General features: G+C 38.1%; 1 protein-coding gene across 1 annotated transcript in view; it reads left to right on the top strand.

Annotated features, from left to right (window-relative positions):
- Nucleotides 1–1,320: 1,320 nt before the first annotated feature.
- LOC139137755 (condensin complex subunit 1-like) overlaps nucleotides 1,321–12,267 on the top strand; it is a 40,740-nt gene continuing 29,793 nt past the window's right edge. The window contains 11 exon segments of the mRNA XM_070706020.1: nucleotides 1,321–1,444; nucleotides 1,737–1,881; nucleotides 3,051–3,126; nucleotides 3,440–3,498; nucleotides 6,707–6,882; nucleotides 7,199–7,344; nucleotides 8,212–8,333; nucleotides 9,146–9,269; nucleotides 10,747–10,894; nucleotides 11,451–11,573; nucleotides 11,783–11,992. Of these exon segments, the coding sequence (XP_070562121.1) occupies nucleotides 1,758–1,881; nucleotides 3,051–3,126; nucleotides 3,440–3,498; nucleotides 6,707–6,882; nucleotides 7,199–7,344; nucleotides 8,212–8,333; nucleotides 9,146–9,269; nucleotides 10,747–10,894; nucleotides 11,451–11,573; nucleotides 11,783–11,992 (1,308 nt within the window). The 5' untranslated portion in view covers nucleotides 1,321–1,444; nucleotides 1,737–1,757.

Raw genomic sequence — 12,267 nt, 5'->3', positions numbered from 1 at the left:
CCAATGTCCCCTTGTTTTAATGTTAGTAATAGTTTTTCTGCTCTGAAAAATAATTTAACAAACTCTAACGACCCATTATACTCTCCTAACCTCTCCGTAGTTGAGTTTTACATGTAACATGGATGAACAGCACACATGTACATATGTGGTTTTACTGAGGAATGCTGTTCAGTGGAATGCCAACCCCTGGTTACGAATTAGTTTATGGCACCAGTATGATACTTATCAGTGACTTTTACACATTGTGTATCCCATGGAGCACTCATGCAGCCAGATCAAGTATCAAGTTTGAGGTGAATTACCGTACAAATATAGTGTGAAATAAGTTTGGCATCTACTTGAATTGTTAGGGGTGCCTAGAAGCCCTGGAAAATCAGCGCTAGCCAAAAAATTCACTTTTTACAGCTCACAGTCACTTGAAATTATAGAATATTCTGAAGTATTGTCAGCAGTGTTCCAGGAGAGTTTGTGTTCATATCATAAAAGCCATTTTCCTGGGAGATAAAATATGATAATTCATAATTAAAAATGATCAAAATTTGGTAATGTTGAATATATTTTGAACAAAGAAAACTGAAATCTAGAAATAATTTGACAACATTACTCTATAAAGTAAGAACCTCCGTGTACAGTATGATAAGGACAGTCACACCTTAGAGATACAAGTTGAACACAATAACTGTTGAAATCCGCCTAAATTTTCTGGTAAAGGGGAAAATCCCCCGTTGATGCCATCCTGGATGAAACACTGATATTTTAAACAGGGAACGATAAAATTTTATGTTACTATGTTGTGCTTTAAATTAAGAACCCTGATGTAGGGTTAGCTCTGCATGGCAGGGCTGTGTGTTACCGGCGTTATACGGTGGGAGGCCGTATAACGCCGCGGTAACACACAGCCCTGCCATGCAGAGCTAATGTAGGGTATGAAAAAAGGTAAAATGAAGAACCTTAATACATTCTAGGGAGGTAAATGATAACTTATTTATCAATAATGATTAAAAATGATTATGTTTACAATATTTCCACAGATAGATGCAAAGTAAGAACCTTGATATGGGATATGAAAATTTGTACGTTCAGAAGCTCACATAATGGCTTTAACCTGACAATCGTTTTTGAAGTGAACTCGAAGGACCGACCGCTCATTTTTACACCACTCACGGCCCGTTCTTATTGATGACGTGGGTAGACCGAAATGCAGTACATATCATACCTCCAGCTGGACGGATGTACACATTGACCGGTATACTATTCAGCACGGCCAATAATTTTGAACTGCGCCCCCAACGGACTGTACATGAAATATCTGGACAAAACGTCAGTTTATATGATTGGTCGAATGAGTCATGACGTCATTGATTTGAATTTCACCGCCATTTTGTTTCCTCACAGCATCAGCGATACGGATTGACAGGGACAGTGGACTTACCGCTGCAAGTTGGTAAGCGATCTCAATAATTCCAGACAGTTCAACATTTTTAGAGCTGCTATAAATGTAATGAAAGTAACCGATACGTCATTTAATGTAAAATTTGCGATATCCACATCGCAGTCGTTCGCAAATTTCTGCCCGTCGAATTGTTTCCCATTTTTTCTCGCCATGTATTGTAATTGTATACATACACATACACTGGTATCGACGTTACGAGCAGCAACTGTGCATTCTCATTCGCAGCAAGCTGATTATTTACACCGTCTAAAAAGACTGTCACTTTCTTTTGAAATATTTACAGCACTCGACACGGAGTAAGTGAATGAAGATGAATGTGGAATTTGTTATTCCCTTGAATAAAGACGATTTGCGATCAAGGACAAGCACCAATCAGTATGTTGTCGATGAAGTTCTCACACAACGGCAACTACATGGAGAACTCCATGGTGAGTGTGTTGGCTTCTTGTTAATTATGTTCATGTTGTGCCGGCGATCGGTATACCACGGTAACTCCACTCGCAAATACAACACAATAAAACAATGGAGGCAAGGCCTCCCACCTCGTCGCAACAGACTCAAAAGCTGCAGCACTGTAGCTCGAGATTTTGCCTAGGTAGTGGGTATGGTCGGACGGCAAAACCAAATACCCAGGCAAAACCTCGAGCTACAGTTAGTGCAGCCACAGACAGAAGTGATTCCATACAAGAATAATGGACTTCTCATAAAAGGCCCCTGCTACTTGAAACCGTTTCACAAAATTACACTTGCATATTCCTGGGTGGAATCACAGTTAATACCATCTGGTGAATGGTCAAACTTGCATCAATCACAAGAGGTTCCTCCAAAGCAGAGATGTTTGGAAAGCAAGTAAGTGGTCCCTCGCAATATGAATGTACATCCATTCTAACAACTTCTTGAGCTTTCAAACTCTAGATGTACTGATGACAGGTCGATCTACGCTGTGTGTGCAAATTAGAAGCCCAATGCTATATACAACTTGCAGCGTCACCAACAAATTTGTCTTGTTCACTTCAATTTAGAGTAACAACATAACTACAAAATATTAACAACAACATCCACACTACTAATTCCATGTGTTGAAAACAATGGATTTGGCCAAAACTATGGTGTGGCTTTGTATGTGCAAATACAGGGGACTTGAAAATCATAGGGACTTACTGTATAACATATTCACTCTGTTTATGTTGTATTCCTGCAAGTCAACAAAACTTAATGTTGTCTTTTTTTGTTTTTTATCCTGGACAGTCTTTATAAAGTAACCCTTTACCTGCCAAGTTCATATCTAAGGGATGTAGAAATTTTGGTTACAAGTGGCAAAAATAAAAGTACAGGCAGTTACATGTAGTGTATGTGCCCATAAAGTTTGTGCAAAATATCCAGATTTTTTACTGAAACTAAATTTTCACAGCCGGCAAATTTTAGCTGACAACCGGTTGTTTTTGTCTGCTGTTGGCTATTTTCTACATCCCTGTATTTCACCATCAACTTGACCTGATGGTGAAATGTGACCTTTGTGGGTAAAGGGTTAATCAGGAATTGGCAGGTGAAGGGTTGATGAGAAAGCCAGAGTCAAGAACTTTCTTTGTTCTTTCAGACTGTAAATCTGCCTTCCGTTCGCAAGGGCCATTTATCATCTTGGAGAAATTTGATGTCTTCTACAGTATACTAAGGTGAGAGTCACAAACTACATGTTCATAAGATTTGTGAGAAAATAAACAGTCCAATATTTGCGTATCATCAGTTTATAAAACAGCATTGAAATAGGTAGATTTCTAATTCTATGTGCATTTGTGCACCATTTAAGTATTTCACACATTTTTCTTGATACTGGTACATCATATCTGTTTTACCTGAGTTTGTACTGATATGATCAAAAACGCTGTGAGCAGCCTGTGCATTATGCCCTTTTACTATATTCCTCAGTAAGCCTATCACCATGTTTTCACAATCGGCTGTTTATGTCATATTCTTCATTTTTTCCAGTCATTTTAACAACCTAGATAATGACATGAAAGAAGAGACATGGGATCTTCTCTTGAAAAGTATGTATTTCTTGTACCTACATTGTATGTTATCTCAACTGTTCCCCTTTCCACATTCTATCATATGATGTATGCTATGTTTGAGTTTCTCTCATGGTTCCAGATTTGTAGGGGTCTGCATACTTCTACACGCTATTCATGCCACATTGGTATAATGTAGATTATCAGGCCAACGTTGCTAGGCTGTGTATAGTGTTCCAATCTTGTCAGGCTTGAAATGCTTTGGTACACACTTCAATGTGTAAGTCTATGTTCCCTTGGTGTCAGCAGTTGTCAGACTGATGTACATAGTAAAAAATAATACAGAATGTAGTGGTAGTCCCTGCTTTACCTAACTATGGAATCATACCGCTGTTTTGTCATTTTGATTGGGAAAATTTTTCACGTTTTTAATATTTTATTGAAATGTTCATTTTCTCTTGTGATGTTCCAGTCCTACCCTGTTATCATTCAGTATGTATTACTGTACAGTTATGTACATCCTTAGGCCAAAAAGAATAAATTGTGCTGTTCCAATAACATGGTTTTCAAAAATAGGGTAGGTAGGTTGGCAAGAATTTTTTTTCCAAAATATTTTTATTTTTAAATATGCATTTTTCTGGGGTTCAGGGTGGTCAAACACTGGCCCCAACATTTCCAGAAAAATGTATCATTCATATAAATAGTGTGTGAAATTAACGTCGGTCCGACGGTCCGAGACCGACAGATTTCTCGTCGGGCCGAAAGTTTTTAGCAACATGTCGGTCCTTATGACCGACTGGAATTTGGAATAGATGATGGAAATTCTCCGTCAAGACCTGTAAGGGAACGAGCACAATTAACGGCGGGGGGGGGGGGGGGGGAAGAGAAAATATGTGGCGCATATATTTTTTACAGGCCACCCCTAACACCAGCAAAAATTTTAGAGGCCCCCCCAATCACCAGCAACAAAATTTTTGTGGTCCCCCCTCCCCAAAAAGAAAGATTACATAGGTACAAAGTTGTACACATATATATAATCCTTATAACTTTAAATATATGCTTTAGTGAAAACAACATTCTTGCATTCTTGAAATAAATAATAAACAAATAAATATATAAATAATAAACAAATAAAATAACTTTACTTCAACTGAGTATCTGTATGATGTTTTCAGATGTTGGGGACTTAAAAGTCATGCACCTATCAATGTTTTCCACCGTGGGAGTGCGGGGCAACAGGGGATATTGATCGCACTTCGTGTCCTGGTAGACGCGTTCAAAACATAAACGGTTCATAGAAGAGTTTAATACAAAAACCTACTACGAGTACAGTGCTGTTGCCTAAACACATTTGGTTTTGAACATGCAGGTATTTTTACCTCCATGGTTTTGAACTACGCCCAATACAAGGATAAGATGTTACACGACAGCCCAATAGTGCTACCTGCAGTCGACAGTCAAGTTCACGTTTCGCTACGGTGGTTTCTGGACCACTAGAACATCTTGCTTGCTCGTTGGTCTTCAACCAAAGTTCACAAAACGACTGTTAGCACGATATATATCGACATGATAACAAGTGTACATTTTATAAAACATAGCGGCCTTATCATAACAGTTTTGTCGAGTTGCACGATCCGTCGTGTATACTCTCAGAGGCCGAGAGTAGGGCTTCAAATTGTTTTAATGTATACCGTTTTACGACAGGCATGCAAAACTCACCGTCATCCTGGGCTGTACGCCTAAATATCGCAAAAAATTACGGTTTTTTAGGATTTTACGGTATCATTAACTGATCGTGTCGCGATCGTTTTCAGCAGTATAGAGTGTCTGTCAAACTTTTCAGAATCATTTTAAAAGGCGATGGGACCCAGCAATCGCTCAGTCAAAACTTTTCAATCAGAAAATATGCATTCATTTCCGCGAGTGGCGACGTGTGCCATTCATGTTGTCTGGCATGCAATTTCTATTATCGAGAAAAAATTACGATACTTGGCCTTTTAATTAAAAGTATAACTTCACCTGTTTCTTCATGAATGCAACAGAGGCCACATTTAAGCAAATTTATTTTTTGAAAAATTTTGAAAGTAAGCCATACGTCATATCAAAATACATACCAAGTATTTTCTTCCTTCTGTTTTACATTACAATTAAAAAGATGTAGTGATCAATGTTTGCATAAACAATTATTCATACACTCCCCGTACTCATGACCGTTTTCAGGGTACTAAGGTATTCACTCACTTCTCTACCACTCACGTTGGCTAATTTCAGAAGTGATTTTCAGCTCGCCAACCATATTCAAATCACAATATCACATGCCCAGGTGTAGTGTACAATTTTACACAGCCATATAGAGAACATCATCTCCCATAGACTGTCATGAGAGACAAACTGTCTCGCTTTCATCACCCACACGTAGTCAGTGCATGAGCCTGTATTTGACATCATTTTATGGTCCGAAAGTGGGGGATTTGACATGGCTAGAAAAAAAGTCAAATTCTCCTGTTAGTCCCATAGCCCCCTAGACTTCTTGTTAGTCCCATAGACTGTCATGAGAGACAAACTGTCTCGCTTTCATCACCCACACGTAGTCAGTGCATGAGCCTGTATTTGACATCATTTTATGGTCCGAAAGTGGGGGATTTGATATGGCTAGAAAAAAAGTCAAATTCTCCTGTTAGTCCCATAGCCCCCCCCCCCCGTGGTCGAAAACATTGATAAATGTGTGCGCAAGACAGTGAGGAAGATGAGGGCTGTGATCTTTTTCAGATTCCAGATCATGTAGCTGAATGATGCATTCACTTACACTATTCTGCAATCTATGTGAACAATAGTCCTTTTGTATTAAAAAAAGGACATGAAAAATTAAATATTACAACATTCAAAAGTAGAGTATAAGTTGAGAGAGTGTTTACTTTAATGATCGTTAACAACTGCATTTATTGAGGACCGGCAGTTTTCTGTAAGGACCTGAAGCTTTGGCTTGGTGCAGGCCCTTATGACCTGAAGCATTTTCTCTTAATTTCGCACACTGCATATAAAAGGAATAAAAACATAAAAGACATCCTCATTCAAACAAAAATAAAATGCCAAGTAACGAAGACATGATCCGTGTTTACGTAGCTCTAAACAGTTCAGGGTCTGCAGGTGAAAAATAGGGTAGGTTGAGTTATCAGAACAGCACAGTTTTTTTTGTTTGGCCTTACAGAGCCACTACAGCCTCTGTATGTTGTATTCTTCCTCACAGTGCAAAGTAAACACACGACTGCACTGTCATCAGCAGTCCAGGATGGCGGTATGGACTCTCCATCCAAACACAAATTCCGGAATGCAGTCAAGATGATTTCATATCTACTCTGTCAGTTTGCTGAAACCTTAGAAGCGGAATATACCAAGCCATCCACCACAACACTGACAGGAAAGGTATTCCATCGTCCTCTCATTTTTACCACTTTGTTTCAAACCATTTTTCTTTAGAGGCAAACTTGCTTTATAAAAGGGACATTTCCACATTGTACATTGCATGAAAGAAAAGTGGCAGTGGTAAAGGATGTTGAGAAATTTTATATACTAAAATGCCATATCAGCATAGAAAATAAGCTATGATAATGAAACTGCACGTCCTAAAAATAGCTTGTTTCATTATACTTAGTGTCTCATCCTCAATACTGTAACAGTTCACTGGTACTTGTAGGTAATTTGCACATTATTTATTTTCATCTCTGTTTATCATTATCAGGGTCGCAAGAAATCTTCAAAGAAACCTGTCAGTGGTCTTGACTGGGAGAAAGAACGTGAAAATTTCATCCAGTCTGTTTTTCAAGTTGTCCAACTTCACCTATCTCGCGTGTGGGAACCGCCTGTCGTTGAAGAAGAATATGTCAAGTAAGTGGTGCCATGTAGGAATTGTTTGTACATTTTAAAGACATAACACAAAATTTCAATAGTTTTCAAGAAGCAGAAATTCTCAACTCCTGAAAAAAGCAGGGTTTTGTCGTTATTCGGTATAGCGGTCAGGTTTGTCTTAAGATAGGGGCTCAAAGTGTCATTTGAATCGAGTTTGATGTTGTTTTAGTCAGATCCAGTTTCTAAATGACTCTGAGCTGAAACAACGTACATGTGTATTGTCATACTGGCACAAGATGCATTCACACCACTAGACAACCTCGCAAACCAATCACAGCTAGTCTTCCTCAGCCTTCTTTTAACATCAACTGATGGTGCCATAGGGATGTCTTTCATGTGGAAGGAAAGAGCTGCATGATTGGCTTAGTGGTAGATATTATCTGTTTGTTTTTCAACTGCATGATGACACATACAAGTAGTTTTGTTAAAGGTGGCAAGTAGGTTAATGTTATGTACTGGGGTACCGTATTCATCATACCAAGGTTCCCTTTTGTGTACCGATGTACTCAGATTAGGGACAACAGAAATGCTATTTGGGTTCCAAAATTATTTAGACATTCCCCTAACTCAGCAAAATTACTTTTAACTGTGTGATACAGATTTCATTTCAGATTTCGCACAGCCATTTACCTTCAAATGATGATAAGCAGGCTGGCCAATGATGGGTATGTAAAGCGTGCCTTGGCAGCCTACTGTACTGAAAAACAAAAGCCACTTGCAAATTGTGTCGGACAAGATACTTTAACTACATACATCAGAGACTTTGTTACTTCATGTTAGAGTATTTCTCAGAGCATGTTGAAAGCTTCCCTTGTTGAAAATATTCTATTTTTTGTCTTTTTATAGTTTGGTTGCCAATTGCTGTTACAAACTTCTTGAAAACCCAGACGTCTCCAGAGACAAAACAACAAAAGAGGCTATATTCCGGATACTTGGAACACTGGTGAAACGATACAATCATTCTCTCAGTGAGTACATACACATGTAACACAAAACATTCACCCATCCTTTGCATTATGAGTGTCCCATCATCATTAACCCTTTGAGTGCCAAAGTCAATTTTTGTCAACTATACAAAAATATACCCCAGTCAAGTTTTTTGGTTTTGCCTAGATTTTGTTTAAAAAGTGTAGCCAATGAAATGTAATGTCAATTTAGTTCAAAATTATCAAAAAAATTACAGAAAAATTCATAAAAATTGGTAAAACGTTACACTAAAATTTTTGAGGAAAAAATTACAGCACTCAGAGGGTTAACACAGTGACCCACTGTTATGAACTTAGGTGGTCTTCTCATCAATCGCCTGTTTTGAAACACGCTTTCCTTTGTGAATGAGCATGGCAAATTGTTTATCTTTGAATTTTGAACTCCTGTTACTATAGGCAGTCACTAAAGTCTTTCTTCTTAAGGAAGTATGAGGCTTAAACTGAGAGACTTTAACTTTTTCACAAAACTTTCCTCAGAGAAACTTGCAACCATATTCTCTCCAAATCAAGAAGGAAAACCAGGGCCACTGTACAAACTTTGGTACCAGAGAAACAAATGATCCAACATTTACTGATATTTGAAAATCAAATTGTTGCTATTTTTGTGTTAACTTGAGAGTGAAAAAATCCATTTTCACAAACTAGGAAAGTGAAAACTTAATTGACTTTGAGAGCTTCAAACCAAGCCCCCACAAGCAGTATATCAGAAAAGAATTGTAAAAATTTTAGCATTTGAATATCTGTCCCCGAGGGCGCATTCTACCTTAACTCATAAAACTTGACTGTATTTACAGGTGCTAGTTTGAAGATCATTCAGTTACTGCAGCACTTTGAACACTTGTGCTGCCCTCTAGCCCAGGCTGTTGACATGTTTGTCAATGAGTTTGGTGTCAAGAGTGTTGTCAGTGAAATCATGAGGTGAGAATATCATCATTGTAAGATATGCTAAGCATTCAAGGAACCAATGATACATGTATGTGCTGACATAAACATTGTACCTTTTTCCATACATGTATGTTAGAACCTTTGTCAAGACTGTGTCATAGAAAAATAGAACAGCAATCTGTAACAGCTCTTTAGTTTGCCTCTAGAGGGCACTGAAATATATTTGACTTTCTTGTAAAAGCCTTACAATGCAAGATTGATGAATACTTAAGGTTCCAAGACAAGAAATTGACCATTTTAAACTAACAATGCTCTAGTGTTTAATAAGCTCAGAACCCCCGTAAATTGTATATTTTCAGAAAGCCTAGATATAGGGGAACATTTCGGTAACCATAGTGTCACCATTGTTTACATAACTATCACGTGACAGGTAATTGCATAACCTTTCAAAAATCGGTTTTCCCTATGTCTTGTTTCAGTGCTTTGAGATATGTGGCTGAAATTCATGTGAGTGCAAGCTATCCTACAGGTCTTCAAAAGAGTGTCTCAGAATTTTTTTAAACCTTCTTAAACAGTTTTTATGCCAGAAAAACTTCCAGAGCAGTGAATTTTACCATAGTTGATTTCTTTAAAATTGTGCTCCAAAAAAACTAAGCAAGATATAAAAAATCTGAGACACGCTTTGAAAGAGCATTGTAACAGCTTGCATTCCAGCAAGTTTGAGTCAGATATTTTGAAGTATTGAGACAAAACATAGGGAAAACCGACTTTTGAAAGGTTATGCAAATTATCTTGTCACGTGATAGTTATGTAAACAATGGTGACACTGTGGTTACCAAAATGTTCCCATATATGTAGGCTTTCAGAAAATGTATACTTTACGGGAGTTCTGAGTTTATTAACCGTTAGAGAATTGTTAGATTAAAAAGGTCACATTTCTTGTCTTGGAACCTTAATACTTATGCAAACCTATAATAGTTTAAATCTGGTATTTGAATGGACCGTTACACAAACAGAAACCCACGTGTGCAAACACGCATAGAAATACATGTATTTCTGTATTTGCTGGTACACATGGTTTGTTTGTACTGCCATCACATGATCTTCTGGGCGTACTGAGTCTGCAGAATGCATCGTGTCCTTTTTTTCCTGGAGTTAAACATACCATTTAGCATTATCCTAGGGGGTACTGAGTATGTGTCTGTTTATTCACTGTTGAAGGCACCCTTAGACAAGCATAGTTTTCTACCATTAGGAAGATAAGGCCCAGTGCTCTTCAGATCTGCCTGTAACCTGTTCTCCCCAATGCCCTGTGTACTGGCCCATAATCACCGTTTGGGTTAAGGCAAAACCTTGGTGGAGGTTGGATTGAAAAGTTAAAATACTGTCAATCTTATCAAAGGAAACGAAAGAAGAACTTCATCATAACTACTGTCCGTTGCAGTATTTCTTTGACCAAAATTTGATGTTTCATTTTCTGATCTGGTTCAACACTTACCTTTCCGTACAGAGAGATTGGTCGCATGGACCCCAAGGATTTGGCCAGGGACAATAGTGGCACCAAAGCCTACGCAGCGTTCTTGGTTGAGATGTCCGAGAGAATCCCAGCAGAGATGCTGCCAAATATCAGTGTTCTTATATGCCATCTTGACGAAGAGGTGAGTGGAGTGTTTTTCAAAAACCAGTACTTCTTGACAGAGTTTAATATTGTTGAACACCTGCCCTAGATATCTCCTGTATCATTAAGCCAAATTGACCCTCCACTGGCCAAAGAAATTATCTTTTACTCTATAAAATTGCATGTAAAATGACCCTGGTACATATAGCAGTATATACCCTGTATATACCGCTCAGTGCTGATAGCTGACTGATATAGCTGACTGAAAGAAATAGCCAAGAAATTTCAAATTAGCACAAAGACTTCAGATACATAGGCAGAAGAGTTCAGTGTCCATCTGTACATGGAAGGTTTGAACTAATACAAATAATGGCATCTGAAAGGAAGTCATTTATTATATTCAAATGCCCCAGACATACAACCAGGGTTGCCCCTGTTATATCAATGCAATCTTATCAGAGGACATCACATATGGTACAGGGGTTCCCACACTATCTTCCCAAACCTTGGCAAGACACCGAACTGCTTATAAGGTTCATCTCTTCATACATTCATGCATGCTTTGGTGATCCCTATCTCTCATCATTGTTCAACAGTCCTACACCATGCGTAACGGTGTTCTCAGTGTAATGGGAGAAATTGTGATGAGAGTCTTGAGCAAAGAAGACTTGGAGAAGAAGGATAAAAGTGACAGAGACCAATTCCTTGATATTCTAGAGGTAAACTATATGAGCTTCTATTTTGGTTTATAAAACCGCTGCATACAGAAATGTTTGGTAATATATCATAATTTTCACTGCTATGTATATGTACAGTCTAGCTAAGCTGTCAACAGAAGAATGAGGATATGGTTTGTAAGTTGAACTCAAGTTGAACCCCAAAAATGTTTTATCTTCTTCTTGATATATTTTATTACTTTTTGACGCAGGATCACATTCATGATATCAATGCATTTGTGAGGAGTAAAGTTCTTCAAATATGGTTCCGAATCTGTGAAGAGAAAGTGATACCGTTAAACCGATATAAGGATGTCATGAGCCTGGTGATTGGACGTCTGGAGGACAAATCCAGCATCGTCCGGAAAAATGCCATCCAGCTAATCAGTGCATTCCTGTCAGGAAATCCGTTTGCTGCCACGGTAACGTCCATAATCTTTTAAAATTTTCAATGTCTGTATTTGGATGATCATTTATGAGCATTCTGCATTTCCATATGAAATAGCGCCCTCTTTAGTCAAGAAAATATAACTGGTAGTCACATGGCAAACTGACCTGCAATTTAGCAATTTATTTGCATAAATACAATAAAGTTTGTCTGTGATTCTGCATGATCTTGAATGATTTGTTGTGGTGCAATGCTAGTTTTGAGCACAGTCCTTTCAGTTAGGGGGCTTTAAAAAGACAGGAAATTTTG

Source organism: Ptychodera flava, chromosome 7 (genome assembly GCF_041260155.1).
Source record: "Ptychodera flava strain L36383 chromosome 7, AS_Pfla_20210202, whole genome shotgun sequence".
Taxonomy (NCBI): Eukaryota; Metazoa; Hemichordata; class Enteropneusta; family Ptychoderidae; genus Ptychodera; species Ptychodera flava.
Note: the sequence above shows the minus strand (reverse complement) of the source record. Positions and strands in the feature narration are given on the sequence as shown.